The 18,062-nt window shown below is 38.9% G+C and overlaps 1 protein-coding gene across 1 annotated transcript in view; it reads left to right on the forward strand.

Annotated features, from left to right (window-relative positions):
- Positions 1 to 17,706, forward strand: part of COL3A1 (collagen type III alpha 1 chain) — a 38,576-nt gene extending 20,870 nt beyond the window's left edge. The window contains exons 18-51 of the mRNA XM_036119965.2: positions 53 to 151; positions 354 to 407; positions 496 to 603; positions 827 to 880; positions 1,482 to 1,580; positions 1,875 to 1,928; positions 2,151 to 2,249; positions 2,619 to 2,672; positions 2,788 to 2,841; positions 3,163 to 3,216; positions 3,763 to 3,816; positions 4,143 to 4,187; positions 4,760 to 4,858; positions 4,946 to 5,053; positions 5,494 to 5,547; positions 5,917 to 5,970; positions 6,056 to 6,109; positions 6,827 to 6,880; positions 7,496 to 7,603; positions 8,058 to 8,111; positions 8,404 to 8,457; positions 8,645 to 8,806; positions 8,924 to 9,031; positions 10,060 to 10,167; positions 10,838 to 10,891; positions 10,980 to 11,087; positions 11,537 to 11,590; positions 11,959 to 12,066; positions 12,365 to 12,418; positions 12,513 to 12,620; positions 13,467 to 13,764; positions 14,815 to 15,002; positions 15,408 to 15,650; positions 16,609 to 17,706. Coding sequence (XP_035975858.1) covers positions 53 to 151; positions 354 to 407; positions 496 to 603; positions 827 to 880; positions 1,482 to 1,580; positions 1,875 to 1,928; positions 2,151 to 2,249; positions 2,619 to 2,672; positions 2,788 to 2,841; positions 3,163 to 3,216; positions 3,763 to 3,816; positions 4,143 to 4,187; positions 4,760 to 4,858; positions 4,946 to 5,053; positions 5,494 to 5,547; positions 5,917 to 5,970; positions 6,056 to 6,109; positions 6,827 to 6,880; positions 7,496 to 7,603; positions 8,058 to 8,111; positions 8,404 to 8,457; positions 8,645 to 8,806; positions 8,924 to 9,031; positions 10,060 to 10,167; positions 10,838 to 10,891; positions 10,980 to 11,087; positions 11,537 to 11,590; positions 11,959 to 12,066; positions 12,365 to 12,418; positions 12,513 to 12,620; positions 13,467 to 13,764; positions 14,815 to 15,002; positions 15,408 to 15,650; positions 16,609 to 16,755 — 3,207 coding nt within the window. The 3' untranslated portion in view covers positions 16,756 to 17,706. The remainder of the gene's footprint in view (positions 1 to 52; positions 152 to 353; positions 408 to 495; positions 604 to 826; positions 881 to 1,481; positions 1,581 to 1,874; positions 1,929 to 2,150; positions 2,250 to 2,618; positions 2,673 to 2,787; positions 2,842 to 3,162; positions 3,217 to 3,762; positions 3,817 to 4,142; positions 4,188 to 4,759; positions 4,859 to 4,945; positions 5,054 to 5,493; positions 5,548 to 5,916; positions 5,971 to 6,055; positions 6,110 to 6,826; positions 6,881 to 7,495; positions 7,604 to 8,057; positions 8,112 to 8,403; positions 8,458 to 8,644; positions 8,807 to 8,923; positions 9,032 to 10,059; positions 10,168 to 10,837; positions 10,892 to 10,979; positions 11,088 to 11,536; positions 11,591 to 11,958; positions 12,067 to 12,364; positions 12,419 to 12,512; positions 12,621 to 13,466; positions 13,765 to 14,814; positions 15,003 to 15,407; positions 15,651 to 16,608) is intronic.
- The last annotated feature ends 356 nt before the right edge of the window (positions 17,707 to 18,062 follow it).

The following is an 18,062-nucleotide window of genomic DNA, read 5'->3' on the forward strand; positions in this document are numbered from 1 at the left end:
AGAAAAGAGAGTTCAAGTTTAACTAATGTTAGTGTTCTTGGGCTATTTTTAGGGTCCTGCTGGCATTCCTGGAGCTCCTGGACTGATAGGAGCCCGGGGTCCTCCTGGACCACCTGGTACCAATGGTGCTCCTGGACAGCGAGGTGGTGCAGTAAGTTGCATATTTTTTCCCTAGTTGCCTGAAAGGTGTGGCTCAATTCCCACAACAGAAATATAAACAGCAGACTTTTTGCACTTGTTTATTTGATTTTATGTTGGTCTCCCTCTGGTTTTATCATTGGATCAGCAGCTGCCACTGCTGATTTTCTTAGTCTGTACTCCCTGTTTTTAAACCAAGATTTTGTTTCATTTAGGGTGAACCTGGTAAAAATGGTGCCAAAGGAGAGCCAGGGCCACGTGGTGAACGTGTAAGTGTTACCCCAACAGAATGGGTTATTCTTTATTTCCGCTAAAATTTTGCAACCAAATGTATCCCTTTATTGGCATCCTTTTTAGGGGGAAGCTGGTTCTCCAGGTATTCCAGGACCTAAAGGTGAAGATGGCAAAGATGGTTCACCTGGAGAACCTGGTGCAAATGGACTTCCAGGAGCTGCAGGAGAAAGGGTACGTTTACCATAGGCATCTCCAAGGAGAAGAGTTATCACTTTCATCCACATAGAACTTGACCTTCAGGGTGAGGAAACCATGCTTTTTCTTAAGCTGAGTACTCAATCCCAAATGTGTTTTGGGGGCATTGTATAACATGAGAACATCTCTATTGTTACTCAGAAATTATGAAAAAGTTTTCATGCTTTGGGCTGAAACATTTGCCTTTCACTCTTTCCAGGGTGTGCCTGGATTCCGAGGGCCTGCTGGAGCCAACGGCCTTCCAGGAGAAAAGGTAAATAACTTTAATTTCTATTTTTATAAATGCTGGTACTACAAATAGTTATGTTCTTCCACACAGTTTCCCATTAACTAAAACCTAAATATCTGAAGGAAATATATTGGAGTTTAAAAATAATTATAATTCCCAGTACACAACAATGATTCTAGCCCCTGCTCAGTCCTTCTAGCTTTGTAACTAAAGCAAGTCACTTAACTTCTATGAGAATTCATTAACTTATGTCAATAGAGAATTATTTATTTCAGCATCATTGCAAGAATAAAGTCAATTAAAGTGCCTGAAAGTTCTTTGAAAACTCTAAAATACTATCCAAATATGATTTTATATCTTCAAAGATATTTGACTTTATATGCACCGAAGTATATCGTGATACCCACTGAATATTGCTGACATGTGATGTTCATCAAAGTTGCCTCAAACTACTCCCAATATGATAATCCGAGCTATTAGATAACAGTGATTTTATGGCATGTCAGCAGCATACCAACTCTCTTTAAGAGACAAAAGAAAGTTTTCTAATTGTAACCTAAAGGTGGTCAATGTCTAGGTCAATGAAGGTTCTTCTACATATTTGTTGATTTATTTCACCTTGTAGGGTCCCTCTGGGGAGCGTGGTGGTCCCGGCCCCGCAGGGCCCAGAGGAGCTCCTGGAGAACCTGGCCGAGATGGTGTCCCTGGAGGTCCAGGAATGAGGGTACCAAGAAACGCTTGCTTGACACTGCCATTTAGTAAGAAGAAGGGCAAATAAAAGAGGATCAAAGACAACTCAAAGCAGACTATAATTTTACAGCCTCAAAACAAAACAAAATGCTCTTAAGATAACTTAAGATTAGAATTGATTGAAGAAAAATAGAACACTTGACTGAGACATAGACAGGAAAATGTGTGCAAATAAAAGGCTACCTATGAAATCTCAAAATTTTACAGATACATATATATATTTAATTATCATTTTAAATCACCTGACTGACTGACCTTTTCAATTTAGGGTATGCCCGGAAGCCCAGGAGGACCAGGCAGCGATGGAAAACCAGGGCCTCCCGTATGTACATTTTTAACATCTCATTTTATAGCCCAGTGAATAATGGAATGCATAGTTTGGCCTAACATTGATGCATATTATAGAGCCTTGATATATATATATATATACACACACACACACACTCACACACACATATATACATATATGTGTATATATACATATATATTGCATATTTTGATGAGATCTTTATCAAACCCTTGTTAATGTAATTTTTTTTCTCAGGGAAGTCAAGGAGAAAGTGGTCGACCAGGTCCTCCAGGCCCATCTGGTCCCCGAGGTCAGCCTGGTGTCATGGGTTTCCCTGGTCCTAAAGGAAATGATGTGAGTTCCTTCCTTTATTTCTTCAATAAATATTTGACAGAAGGCTTTTCTTTTCCATATGGGAGTTCAGAGACGGCCAAAATTTGATCTCTATTTCAAAGCACAGTAGAATATATGAAAATCAAAATACCATGTGAGACAGGGAGTTTTTGTTGTTGTTGTTGTTTGGGTTTTTTGGGTTTTTGTTTTTTTTGGGGGGGGGAGTTCTGGGCAAAGAGTGGCAAACTTTATGAAAAACTAGTTCTAGAAAGTAGTTTTGGGTTGTGGATGCATGTATGTGTGTGTGGAAGAGGCAGATCAAAACTATCAGGGAATAAGACACTGAATGATTTCCTTTTGAGAATTAGTAAATACTGGCTACTTCTTTAGGGTGCACCTGGCAAGAATGGAGAACGAGGTGGCCCTGGAGGTCCTGGCCCTCAGGTACACAGTTTTCATTAACTTATTTCCAGCTTTCTATAGATGCATTCATTTCCGGCCTATGGCTTCTGTTATCTCCGTTATCTCTGTTTCCCTAACTGCTTTTGTTTTTTTTTAGGGTCCTGCTGGAAAGAATGGTGAAACTGGACCTCAGGGTCCCCCAGGACCTACTGTAAGTTTGCTCACATAATTTGGAGATGGAAGTCAGTGGGAGTGGGGCAGAGGAAAGACTTTGGGGATCATAGTTATGTCATCATAGTTCACCAAAGCGGTTTTGAAGCTTGGTTACTTAGCTAGCTAAGTGCTGACTAGCTAGAAGTAAAGATTATATTGTCCATGTCTCCATTGCAACAGTTCTGTAGGCCAAGCTCTGCCCTCCTTCACACCATTAAGTTTTCAACTAAGCAATGAGCCTGTTGAAATGAAAACTGTGTGCACTAAATATGAAAGGATATTTTATAACAGAACATCTCATTATATTTTTCTACATTAGGGGCCCGGTGGTGACAAAGGAGATCCAGGACCCCCTGGTCCACAAGGATTGCAAGTAAGAACTTCTTATTTAAATATCACTGGGTTTCTGCTTCTACTAGACAATTCAGTCTTACCCTTGAGAGTTGTATTTGTTGAGCTAATTGAGTTCAATTTTTTTGTGACACTACTAAATTATAATTAATCTTAAGCTTAGAATTTGTGGGTCTGTCTTCCACCTTGAAATAAAATGACAGGCAATGCCAATAGACATTTCTATTCCAGAATGAGTGCATTAGTCATTTTTGTAATTAAGCATGCAAAATTTTTTATGCTTATATGTATTTTTATTATAATATAAATCCACATAGCTAAATCCATTTTACCATATTCATCAATTTATTTTTATATACAGCAACAGAAAAACTAGAGGAAGAAAAACATTAAGTTTGGAAGATATGATTGTCACATCTCTGTCACTGGATTTTGAGAGCCACAAATTTTCTAGCCTTAAAAAGACTGCTAGGACCAGTTTGAATACCTTGCAGAAACATACATGTGAGAAGCTTTTCTGTAAGCAGTGTTTGAAGTGATTACACAATACAAATATGATTTTTTGTAGGGTTTGCCTGGAACCAGTGGACCTCCAGGAGAAAATGGAAAACCTGGTGAACCAGTAAGTTGCATGCCCTTTTTTAAAAAAAACTCAGAAACCAAAAGAATAAATCGTAATCATTTATCGGTTATTAACTTTTGCATTTTCTCATGCATGGTTTCTGAGTTTTAGCGTTTAGTTTTTAAATATTCAATAACAAAACAGAGAAAAATTATTCAATCATAGGTATTACATAGAAAGTTTCAATTTTACCATAAAATAAAGAGTACATAGCTCGAGATTGAACAAATTGTACAAAATGCAAAGAATTCAAATGTGTTATTTTGCTTATATTCCTATAACATGCATTCTGATAGAGGCCTAATCATATAATGCCAATCTTCTAGGGTCCAAAGGGTGAATCTGGTTCACCTGGAACTCCAGGAGGCAAGGTAAATATTTCCGTTTATTTTCTAATTTCAACATCTTATAGAGCAATTGACTAGTGATTCAGTTTTAGTATATCAAACCAAAATTGTCTTTCTTTAGAAGCACAACATTGCAACTATTTGGTGAATACACTTAAGGTAACCCAAGACATTTTAGTAGATAAGATGTGCTTCATCTGGAAGATCACATCTTCTGACATGCAACAATACTACAGAAACAACTATGGGCCTGAGATTGCAAAAGACAAATCTTTCCAGGGCATTGATTCTGCATAGGAAAACTGTGTTGGTAGAAAAACTAAAAAAAAAAAATGCCCTCGTGAATAAAATAATAACAACAGTGTCAGAGGCAGCTCATCAGACCAGGTATCAGAGTTTCCTCCTTTACACTGACTCTTTTTCAGTTTCCATCTCACTCCGTTGATCAAATGTCTTTTATAACTACCATTTCCAAATTGTTCAAAAATATAAGTTCCCCCATTGACCTGCATCAAAATGAATACAATTTAGCGTGGTTTTGTTTTGTTTTTAGCCTTGGGTTGGCTAACAGGGCTATTCCATATTCCTACCCCCAGGGTGATTCGGGAGCCCCGGGCGAACGAGGACCTCCCGGAGCCGTGGGGCCCGCGGGACCGAGAGGTGGAGCCGGCCCCCCTGGTCCGGAAGGAGGAAAGGTAACTCCGCACGATTCAGTTCACCTAGATTTTACAAAATGCACTCCATTTCCTTCTGGAGGTTTACTATTTGTCCTTTAACTTCAGGGCGCTGCTGGACCCCCTGGGCCACCTGGGTCTGCTGGGACTCCTGGTCTGCAAGGGATGCCTGGGGAAAGAGGAGGTCCTGGAGGCCTCGGGCCAAAGGGTGACAAGGTACCAACTGCCATGCTGTTCATTCTAGCATAAAACCCAACTTCCTAGGTTAAAGGCAAGAAGCGCTGATGCAGGGGCCTCTGGGTGGCTCAGTGGCTAAGCGTCTGCCTTTGGCTCAGGTCATGGTCTCAGGGTCCTGGGATCGAGCCCTGCATGGAGCTCCCCGCTCCACGGGAAGCCTGCTTCTCCCTCTCCCACGCCCCCTGCTTGTGTTCCCTCTCTCGCTGTGTCTCTCTCTGTCAAATAAACAAAAAACAAAAAAACGCGCTGCTTAATGTTACCATTTTACAGGAAGTGAAATTTGAGATGTATTGCTAGAGGAACTATTAATGAGAACACCTACTACCTACCCATCACAGCACATCTTGAGGGTCGCTCTTCTTCTTGGCAGTCTCACTGAGGATGCTTCTAATCTGATGACTCTGGCTTTTGTTTGACAGGGCGAACCAGGCAGCGCAGGGGCGGATGGTGCTCCAGGGAAAGACGGGCCGCGGGTGAGTACTCCCCCTGGGGAAAAGCAGGACTTACCTCTCTGTGAGGTGGAAGAGTTCCTCATCTCAACTTCTATTGTTCTAAAAACTCATCATGATTACTTAGACCATGTTTTGCCATTTTCTGACCGTTAAGAAGACCCAAATGACTTGTTAAAATTCCTGCTTTGTATCTATCGTTACCTGATGGTTCAACAGTGATGTGAGCATAGAAAAAACCCTCAAAAGTATGATAAAGGTTACAAACTGAAGTCATAATGAGTCACTGAAATCCAAGATAATCAATGCTATGTTTATATACTCTGTTTGATTAATAGGAAAGAGGATGCTTTTTAATCTCTAAAATTAAAAATGCATTTCTATTTTCTTTAGGGTCCTACTGGTCCCATTGGTCCCCCTGGCCCAGCTGGTCAGCCTGGAGATAAGGTAACACTTACTACTACTTAGAAACAACAAGAAAATATCCCTAGTGTTTTGGATGCAGGGCAATATTTTTTTTCTCTTTTTTCAGGGTGAAGGTGGTGCCCCTGGACTTCCGGGTATAGCTGGTCCTCGTGGTGGCCCTGTAAGTGTCAAAGTCACCTTCAGTGTGCTTTTTAACCCCACCTGGGCAGCGGCCATCCCTGCTTCCTGGTTTAGCAATTCTGCCCCCCAGGCCCCAAGTCTCAATGGCAGGATGCCGTTTTCAGGAATCCTATGACATGCAAAGGAAGGTCAAAGTTCTTAAATCTAAAATTCACAAAAGACCCTTTTAAATCACGCCTTCTCCCCTAAATAATTCTGGAAAAAATTTTTAAAAGGCACAAATAATATACATTTATAAATAATATTTCTTAAACCTGCAGGATCTTTGCCTGAGGCACCTTCCAGATCTAAAATTTTCTACCTTCAGGGTTTGCAACTCAGGACAGATACATAATAAATGGTCCTACTTACTTAATTGATTGATTTCTCAATTAACCCTTTTAGTATATTTTTAAATGCTGACATTTTTTAGAAGTCATATGATTGCATGTGTTAAACACTTCAAAATTCTCAGATTATTTTTCTTGTAAATAATATCACCATCAGAGGCAGAAAGAACCAAAGGTTCTGGTGTTGTCCACTCCTGATTTTGTTGAGAAGTGGAAAAGTCTTCACAAGTTTCACCGTGTTGGTTAGCTTTGCATACTTCCTGCCAAAGGCAAGATAAGATGATGTAGAGGATGATATATCATTGTCCCTGTGGGAAGGTGTCTTCACCGTGACCAACCGTGACCAATGAGAATGCTTTTCACTTCAGGGTGAGAGAGGCGAACACGGGCCTCCAGGACCTGCTGGCTTCCCTGGTGCTCCTGTAAGTATGAATACACAGCCCAGAAGCACTCTCTTGCTGAAAAACAGACGTTTGAATCCGGATTCTAGTCAAGCCTCAGCTGCTCATTCCCTATAGGGTGACTTTACCCACCCCTCCCTTTTTTTTCTGTTTTTTTGTTTTGTTGTGTTTTGTGTTTTGTTTTTTACTTCACTCTTACTCTTTAAAAGATGGAGATAAAAACACTTGACTTGCCTTTATGCTTCATTAATGAGACTCACATGATACCCTAGATTTTAAAACACTCTGAAAATTTAAAAAGTTATTCCATTGTAAGATGATACTAATTAAAAGTTGCTCTAGGCCTTATCTTTCTCCAGTGAATTTACTGGTGCTCATTTTCAAAGCACAATCCTTGGAGAGGCTTTCTCCCTCAGGACAAATAACATCCATTTTAACATTTTCTTGATAGTTTTCTTTTATCACGAAAGCATTTTGATTCACTTTGGTTTGGCCTGTCTTCAGAGAACCTCCTTTTCCAATTTTATTTCAACATCTTGCCACTTGAAGAATTCTATTTTCTGAAGAAAGAGTCTGATAGGCCAAGTGTATTGGGAAGGACGTCAGCTCACAGGTCGTTGTCATTTCTGAATGTAGGGACAGAATGGTGAGCCTGGTGCTAAAGGAGAAAGAGGTGCTCCTGGTGAGAAAGGTGAAGGAGGGCCCCCTGGCATCGCAGGACCCCCTGGGGGTGCTGGGCCTGCTGTGAGTATTCTCTTTCATTCAGTTTTCAAATGGAAAGCACTTTGGTGTATCCATAGTCCAAGACTTCATACTGAGAGAGCCTGTCAAGGTAACAAGAGTATCATTTTCCTAGGAGTACAGTTCTGACTTTGAAGCTTGGCTCTAATAGTCTAGATAGGACCCCAATCAAGTTGTTCTAACCACTTCCTACCCAGAGTTACTGTTTTGTTGATTTTTGTTTGTTTGTTCATTTGTAGGTCTGTTGTAGTTTTTCTCCCCCAGTTTTATTAAGATACAATTGACATATAACGTTGTACAAGTTTAAGGTGTACGACATAACGATTCGATATATGTATACGTTGCAAAATGATTATCACAATAAGTAGAATTCCTGTTTTTCAAAGGCTGAATGCTTCTTTCAAATTTTGAGTGTGGTGGAATTCTGATGAACCATTTCTACCTCCATTCCATATAGGGTCCCCCTGGTCCCCAGGGCGTCAAAGGTGAACGCGGCAGTCCTGGTGGTCCTGTAAGTATTCACTCTCTTAACTAGTATTCTCTAAACTGTGATTCAAAAGCAGTAATTAATACCAATCTGTATAAAAACTGCCTTGAGATCACTAGATCTTGAAAGAGAGTATAAAAACTATAATCTCTTAATTGTATGTTATATGTAAATTCTAAAAGGAAAAAAAAACAAACCATAAATGATCCCAGGGTAGAATGCAGATCACATTTCTTATCCTTTATATTTGTTTTTAGTAGTTTATTATTCCTTCTGCTTCACTTTTGAAATTCAAAAATATATTGTCATTTCCCAGGGTTCTGCTGGCTTCCCTGGTGGTCGTGGTCTTCCTGGTCCTCCTGGTAATAATGTAAGTATTTTTTCTAAAAATATTTTTTCTTTATTCCATAAAGAACATTCATATATGCATAGGAGGAGAAACTTACCCATTGCTACTTTTCTCTGTGATTAAATCCCATCTAAAATGCAGGTAAAAGAGGGAAGAAATATTCACTTTTCATTATAAAACACTCCAATTTCAAAAAATGTCTTTGTAGGGTAACCCAGGCCCCCCGGGCCCCAGCGGTGCTCCAGGCAAGGACGGGGCCCCCGGTCCACCTGGTAACAATGGTGCTCCCGGCAGCCCTGGAGTGTCTGGACCTAAAGGTGATGCTGGCCAACCCGGCGAGAAGGGATCCCCCGGCTCCCAGGGCCCCCCGGTGAGTGGCTGTGGTGCCCTATGGATTGACAATACTCTTTTATTTTGAATTATGAATTCCACAGAGGAAAACCTAATCACAGAGAGAAGAACTAAGGCTTTCTTATTTGTTCAACAGGGACTTCCAGGCCCACTGGGAAGTGCCGGGATTACCGGAGCCAGGGGTCTCGTGGGACCACCGGGCATCCCGGGTCCTAGGGGAAGCCCAGGCCCACAGGGTGTCAAGGTGAGTGTGGCCATCTTGCCCTGGACTCTGGTTTCCTTTGATAGCCTTCGGAGATCACTTAACCATAGCAAGCGTGTCATGAACAAATTTTCCTGTAAAAGATGCAAATTCTTGATATGTTCAGATTTTCAGGAAGCATGCATATTATCAAAAGGCTGCCGAACACAAAAACAATGCACATCATAGGGCAGCCTTGAACATAAACACTAAGAAATTGATAACACAGAAAATATCTTGCCACCCTAAGTACCTCCGTTAGGAGATGTGTGAGCATTCTTTACTTTGTTGACTGTCAGTTTTGAAGAGGGAAATAGTCAGTTTATAGACCTGTGAAAGCCTTTAATTAATACCAGTTTTCCATCAACTCAATTTGTTTCACACTTCTAATTTTCTTTCCCTAATATTACTGTAACATCCTAGCATCTTATACTTATTTGTCTTAAATATCCATTTACCAAAAGGGGTAATAAAATTCTGTATTATTAGGGCTCACATTTTGACACTTTGAGCACCTCTTTAAACAAAATGTCATATAATATTGTAATGAAATGAAGATATAACATTTAAGCATATTCAATTTATATGAACATATCTGGTAAATGTATATTTTTTAGATAGAGCCAGATGTCCAATATAAACTAATTCTGATGGTCACCATAAACCTATAATTTCACGATGGTTAATCATTATTTTTTTCTCACAATGGGCATGCCTTATTTATATATCTCATATTAGAATGTATTCTAAATAATATAATCATTGTCATTACTTAGCTTTTTGGTATCCAGAGTCACTGGGAAAGTTGGAAAATACAAGAAACTTGCTCTTCCTCAATGATAGGGATAGTTTTAGGAACAAATGCAATAGAATTTTTAATAAAACAAAGTTTTTCCTTGAAAAATAAGAACATCTCATAACATATTGATTGCTAAGATAAAATAAGTTAAAAAATAGTTTAAAATTTTTTTAAAGTTAAAAAAAAGGTAAAATAAGTTAAAATAAAATGTCTTTTATTTCTTTATGCACAGGGTGAAAGTGGGAAACCAGGAGCTGCTGGTCACAATGGAGAACGCGGTCCTCCTGGACCCCAGGGTCTTCCTGGTCTGGCTGGTACAGCTGGTGAACCTGGAAGGGACGTAAGTACTGGTTCTTAGGAAATATCCAATTGTCCTGGTAGTGTTTGGTAATGTATTTAAGCAAGGGTCAAATTGTGCCTTAATGTCTAAAAGTGTAAATATTGTCACATGCCAAAGTTCTCCTTCTTTTTTTAATAAGATATCCCTTCTATTACAATTTAGAATAACCTTAAATGTTCATGTTCATTAATATTTACCCAATGAATGATCATTAATGGAGAAGAATATGAATGCTAGCTAAATAAAGACACAAGTTGGGGATGGGGAATGCCCCAATTTATAGCATTCCTCCTGCATGAAAATGTGCTGCATGTTATTTGTGATTAAGTCTTTTCTTAAATTGTAGATTTCTATTATCAGCTTAAATTACTGTTTCTTAAGCTTTTATTTGTTATCTCTTTCCAAAGGATTTTTTTAGACATTTTTCTTTCCTAATCACTTCTCCCTCTCTCACCTGTGAAATTTTAGTGCCATAGGTATACTGCTTATCTGTTTAGGTATGACCCTTTGAAGGGCCACAGCTGTTGTAATATCTAAGATTTTTTTAGTCCTAAGAACCAATTTTTATCCTCTTTAGGATGCTATTGCTACCATTGAGAATACATGGCTTAGCTTGTATTTGAATGGTTCGAAAGAGTTTGATTTCTTTTCTCCTTGTTTTTTTAATCAGGGAAACCCAGGATCGGATGGTCTTCCAGGCCGAGATGGAGCTCCTGGTGGCAAGGTATAATGAACATAGATACAGTGGGTTTGTGTACTTAAAGTGATAACTGCTGATCATATTTATGTTGGATCTGTGAATTTGTCCTCAGGGTGATCGTGGAGAAAATGGTTCCCCTGGTGCCCCCGGTGCTCCTGGTCATCCAGGCCCCCCTGGTCCCATTGGTCCAGCTGGAAAGAGTGGTGACAGAGGAGAAACTGTGAGTTTTTCTTTGCTTACCTATTTTCCTCAGTAAAGGGATTAGTAGGTGGAAGGTCCGATGTCAGATCTGAGAACCAAATGATCTACTATCATTTCTTATTGTTTTTATGCTACTCTTTCCTTAGGCAACTGGGGTAAAAAAAGTATCTGCTAAGTTTCCGGCAGTAGTCAATGAAGAATTCGTTACTAAATTCAAAGCAGCATTAATCAGTCTAAGTGTATATTCACTGGGTAAATGCGAGGCGGAATTAGCAAGACTCTCTCAGCTTTCCTGTTTAGACCCCTTGGTAAAGATATAAACAGAGAAAGCACTTTGAAGGAGAAAATGGCACTAACTTTCAATAATCGTGTGCATACTATTAGTCCATCACAGTGAAGTTAACTTCTAAATAAAACAAAGCTTTATCAATAAATAAACAATTCCCTGTGTGTCTGTTTTTATTTCAGGGCCCCGCTGGCCCTTCTGGTGCTCCGGGTCCTGCTGGTTCCCGAGGTCCTCCTGTGAGTTGTTTTTTAACTCATTCTAGAGTCTAAGAAATGTTCTACTTTCTGGCATGTTCAGGAAAAGGGGATGACAACATACACGACTATGGAACAGAATTTTAACTTTCTTTTGATGATACAGAAGGCAATTCAGGATCTAAAATTCCTTGGGGCCAAGGACCTTTGTAGCAACTACTGGGGTTTCATGCAATTATCAGTCCAAAATCAAAACTACAAGAACAGTCTTCAGTGTTGCATGTATGCAGTGTCCATGGGATTTCTAGTTAACAAAATGTCATGGACTGGATTTAATTGCTATCAATTTTATTTTGTTTTACCAATATGTATGTGTGTTTATGACCTTAATTTGAAATGTGTCTGTAAAGGGTCCCCAAGGTCCACGTGGTGACAAAGGTGAAACAGGTGAACGTGGTTCTAGTGGCATCAAAGGACATCGAGGATTCCCTGGTAATCCAGGTGCCCCAGGTTCTCCAGTAAGTGCATCCGCTTTGTTAGAAAATCCCCTTCGGTGCGTGTTAAGTGATGAGCTAGGCAACTCTGGGAGACCAAAAGTAGAAAAGTGCTCATCTTTAAAAGTTTATGTTAAAAGAGATGAGACATGGATTCGAGGGCTTGGTTGAAATAGTAGTTGGCATGAGGCAATGGGGAGATTAAAAAAAAAGGCAATCATATTCCATCATGACCCCCATGTTTCTTGATTTGATCTTGAATGTACAGTTTCCTAAATCTTTCAGAAGTCTTCCTTCATATTTACCCTTCTTTTCCTCTCAGGGTCCCGCTGGTCACCAAGGTGCCGTTGGTAGCCCAGGACCGGCAGGCCCGCGAGTAAGTGGCATAGAAAGATACTGGAAGATCCATATTTTTCAGATATTCTAGCAGGAAGATATCCTAGCATTGTGATATCATGATCATTTTTTAGGGACCTGTTGGACCCAGTGGGCCCCCAGGCAAAGATGGCACGAGCGGACATCCGGGTCCCATTGGACCGCCAGGGCCTCGAGGGAACAGAGGTGAAAGAGGGTCTGAGGTAAGATTGCACTCACAAATATCCGGGTTTAATTTGCTACAGTCTTCAGGTTTCAGAAACGCTTTGTAAGATTTGGAAGCTAGATAGTGAGTTCAATACAATAGAAGCACCCAACTTAACTTAGAAAATCAAAATGACTTTTAGAGATTCTCTACCCTTTCGCCATCACACTATAACAACAAGAGAGAAAAAAAAAACAAACCTTTTTTACCGTTTGATCAGAGAGCAGTCATCAGAATAAAGACAAAAGCCCAATTAACCAAATGAACTCTGCAGGCATTGATCTCATGCTGGAGATCGCACAATTATGACCATCGTAATGAATGGCAAGCACGTGGCACATCTTCTCAAACAGCTTCCATGATTCCTGTTTTGCTACCAATACCATCATTCCCAATACCTTCCTATCCCACATCTTTGGCATAAACGGAATAAAAACCATTATCCCCATGAGTTACAAATTTGGTAATTGAACACAAATAGTAATCAGCCCAAAGACACAAAGTTAATGACAAATCTGAGATCAGAATCTAGGTTCCCTGATCAGATTCCCTCTGGCATGTCAGAGTTAGAAGTGTTTACATCATTTATTCAGAAGGAAACATGATAGAGTAAAATTTGTGCTCTCACTCCACTGATTTGTACCCAGGGGAACGCAATAAATTTCATGGCAACAAATTTATTATCATTGGTTATCATTTGATCACAAAACAACTCAAGTAAACCTTTCTTAAAATAATTATGTTGACATATTGGTTGTTTCTAATGCATTGTATTGACCCAGCAACATATTCTTTCAGCAAAGAGCAAGTACACCTCCATGATGCCTGTTCTTACCCATCCTAGGGCTCCCCAGGCCACCCAGGACAACCGGGCCCGCCTGGACCTCCTGGTGCTCCTGGTCCGTGCTGTGGTGGTGGGGCTGCTGCCATGGGTTCTATCGGAGGGGCTGAAAAAGCTGGTGGTTTTGCCCCATATTATGGAGATGAACCGATGGATTTCAAAATCAACACCGAGGAGATTATGACTTCACTCAAATCGGTCAACGGACAGCTAGAAAGCCTCATTAGTCCTGATGGGTCCCGTAAACACCCTGCTCGGAACTGCCGAGACCTGAAATTTTGCCATCCTGAACTCAAGAGCGGTATGTGGGGAGTCTTTCAGGCTCACGGCAACAAGATTACAGAGAAGGCTGCTTGGATGAGAATTGGGGGAAGAGAAAAGTTTCACTGTGAAGAGAAAATATTTTATAGCAGAAATAGTACTTAAAGAATGTTGGTTGAATTGAAACTGCTTGATACTTTCAGAAAGTATACACTGCAGGTATCCTTAAGATGGAACATAAATAGCCCAAATATTCCAAATGTAGGAAAATTTCAAGATAGTCTTGTAGAAATTTTAATGTAAGTCATAGTTTGGGATGTTTCTGCATATCATTCTAAAGTTGTTTGAGTGATAAAGCAACATAGATCACGGTGTTTTCAGGCCAAAATTTATATAACCTGATACAGACATAATTTACAACTTAACTTTTGCAATCTTTATTTAATGAGATTAATTTTTGCGACAAATCTAATTATTAGCTTTTTCATATTAAGAAACAGTTAAATGAAACATCCCAGACTTATATAAAATGAAATCAAATACCGTAATACGGTAAGACTTTACATATATCGGGTTAATTCTTTCTGAAAGGCAAAAATTATTTCAGCCTTTCAGATACCTTGACATGGAACATTGCCTTTGTTAGGAGTCATTTCTGAAAATTACTTAAGAAAGAGAACAACATCAGTCACAGGGACTTTGGGTTAAACTTACTGGCATAAATCTAGATTAGATGGAAAGCTTACATTATTTAGCAAAACCACATTAAACAGATAATCGTCTTAAAAAGAGGGGGAGATTTCAATAAATACAATACACCAATCAGAATGTCTTGGCTAAGTATATCATCATTGTTCCATATCAAGGAGCTATATTTTACTTCAGTGCTTTCTAATTATTATACCTAACGCTTTTTAATCTCCACAATTTCAATAAAAATTTCTGTATTATATTGTACTATAAAATACAAATAAATTAACAAACAATATTATGAATGCTTTACCAGGTAAACAAACAAAATCATTCTGGCCGCAACTTCACTACTGGATTTTGTAACCAATTCCCATTATTCTCTTTTGTGACTATTCAGGAGAATATTGGGTTGATCCTAACCAAGGTTGCAAGTTGGACGCTATTAAAGTATTCTGCAATATGGAAACTGGGGAAACGTGCATAAATGCCAGTCCTTGGACTGTTCCACGTAAGAACTGGTGGACAGATTCTGGTGCTGAGAAGAAACATGTTTGGTTTGGAGAATCCATGGATGGTGGTTTTCAGGTAATAATGGATATACCGTTTTTTAACTAAGTCATTCCTACTTACCTAACTTTTTTGATTCCTCCCAGTTTTTCATCACAATGCTGAATTAGTTAATAAATAGGAGAACCCAAATGGCTTTATATATTCAGGTGACTATCTTTATAACTTTTATACCTCCTCTCCCAAAGCTAAGTTAGATTGAATTATTTGTTGTATGCAGCCACCTTTCTTTCAATTCTTAACACCTTTTTTACTCTAGCATTATATGTTACACACACAATAAGAACATATTCACATATAAAATATTCATACATAAAATATATGGATAACCTGCGTTATAATGACCATACTATACTACATGAATCCTTAGGACATATGGTTGCAACGAAGATGTTTGATCAGCTGTGTTTTTCCCCATCACAGTTTAGCTATGGCAATCCTGAACTTCCTGAAGATGTCCTCGATGTCCAGCTGGCCTTCCTCCGACTTCTCTCCAGCCGGGCCTCCCAGAACATCACGTATCACTGCAAGAATAGCATTGCATACATGGATCATGCCAGTGGGAATGTAAAGAAAGCCTTGAGGCTGATGGGCTCAAATGAAGGTGAATTCAAGGCTGAAGGAAATAGCAAATTCACATACACAGTCCTGGAGGATGGTTGCACTGTAAGTAATAGCATTTTTAAAGGCATGGACCATAATGATCTTAGCATTTCTAGTTTAATCATGCTATTTTGAAAAGAAGAAAAAAATAATGAGGGTGAACAAAAGATAACATTTGGTGTGAGTTATGTAGGATCTACTGGTTCATTGCAGGGAATATTAAATACCACACACAAAAATATATATCTTCTCAACCTCCAGGTGAAACGAGTTGAAATGAAATCAGTAGAAATTTAAATTCATCATATAAACTTTATTAGATAATCTGGGTGGTTACCATACATTCTCCATAATAGCTATCATATGGACTCAATCTAAAATCTCTGCTTTCTCTTTAATTTTAAAGGTTAGCTTTAAATCTTTTCTTTGTTATTATCATTTATAAGCAAAGGGAGAATTCACTTCTAATACTAGCAGATTCCATCATGAGAGACTTACTCACTTTTTAGTAAACCAACCATATACCTGGTAGCAGTGACCAGACAGAACCAGGCCTCCTGAACATGGGCTGGCTATTGGCAATCTCTACTGAATGTACCTTAAAGCTCCATAATGCTTTTGGTTAACAATATGGTTTATTAGGGTGCCTGGGTGGCTCAATCGGTTAAGCATCCAACTTTTGATTTCTGCTTAGGTCATGATCGCAGGGTTGTGAGATCAAGCCCCATGTGGGGCTCCGCACTGGGGTAGAGCCTGCTTGAGATTCTCTCTCCCTCTCCCACGACCCCTGCCCCCTCATGTGTACATGCTTTCTCTCTCAATCTCTAAAAAAGCCCAATATGGTTTATTATCTGGGATGATTTAACTTTAAAATGGAAGAGGTCTCATATGCATGGAAGATAGCGTGGCAGGTTGGCAACACCCTTAGGGCACACTATGTTTTTAAACTTGGTCAGTCAGAGGAAGTGTCTAAGTAATTGTAATGTCATGATAGCTCACATTTTTTTCCTCTTTTTTACAGAAACACACTGGGGAATGGGGCAAAACAGTCTTCGAATATCGAACGCGCAAGGCCGTGAGACTACCTATTGTAGATATTGCACCCTATGATATTGGTGGTCCTGATCAAGAATTTGGTGTGGACATTGGCCCTGTTTGCTTTTTATAAATCAAACTCTATCTGAAACCCCAGCAAAAAATTTCACACTCCATATGTGTTCCTCTCATTCTAACCTTGTCAACCAGTACAAGTGACCAACTCAAGTCCAGTTATTTATTTCCAAAAGTTTTGGAAAAAGTATAATTTGGCAAAAAAAGGATTTTTTTTTTTTTTTTGCTGTTAACACCAAATACAGTTCAAATGCTTTTTGTTCTATTTTTTTACCAATTCCAATTTCAAAATGTCTCAATGGTGCTATAATAAATAAACTTCAACACTCTTACAATAACACTGTGTTATATTCTTTGAATCCTATCCCATTTGCAGAGCAATGACTAGGCTTACCATTAAAAGATAATCTTTCTTTCTGAAATAGTCAACATGAAATTAGAAAAGACCTCCCTGTTTCAACTACCTCAACCTGGTCAGAAATACAGATGAATTCTAGAAGTCCCGGAAGATGAAAAAATTTATATAATTGAACAATAATTTCCTAAAATATTGGCAAAAAGTATAGTACAAGAATTTGAAGAAAATTTTAAAATCTACAATTATTTTAATCTTGGATATCAACTGCTTTTAAAGGTGCTTTTCTCTTTTCTTGTCATTGCTGAAATTATCAAGATTACCGATATTTGGGAAGGCTTTAAAGACACATGTTATGGTGCTAATGTATTTTCACTTTAAAAACTCTAGGTCGGAATTGTTGCCTTACATTCAGAACATAAATGCACAGCATCTGCTCATGTCTCCTATCAAAAAAATTTATTGGTGTGTCACTTCGGGAACTCTCTCCCTTGATCCTGTAAAAGTCAACAACAACAAAAAACAAATAATGGGGCTTCTTTTGTCACAGTAACACAGAGAATGTGTTGAAATTTAACTTTGTGAGCTTGTATGTGGTTGTTGATCTTTTTTTTTTTCCTACAGACACCCATAATAAAATATCATCATAAAACATTCCTGGTTTTTGTCACTTTTAATAGATACAAGAAATGCATGTGTACACTCTAGAACTCTGGTGATCTTCTTGAAAAAAACATACTGAATTCTAACTCTTTAGCTTAATAATGCAATGACCTCAAGAATATGAGATAATAAGCTATGTTCAGAAGAGAGAGAATGCTCAATGGGGAATCTTGAGGATTTTTAGATCATATTCAGTGAAAACTGAGGGCATGCTCTTTGAGTCAATCCCTGGAAATAATAACATAGTAAATTCAGTTGTCCCCAAAAGGGAAGGAATCAGGGAGGAAGATGCCAGTAATTTATTGGAAGTAAGGAGGGTCTGGCAAAACAATTAAGAATAATTCAAG

The sequence above is a fragment of the Halichoerus grypus genome, chromosome 4 (assembly GCF_964656455.1).
Source record: "Halichoerus grypus chromosome 4, mHalGry1.hap1.1, whole genome shotgun sequence".
NCBI classification, from domain to species: Eukaryota; Metazoa; Chordata; class Mammalia; order Carnivora; family Phocidae; genus Halichoerus; species Halichoerus grypus.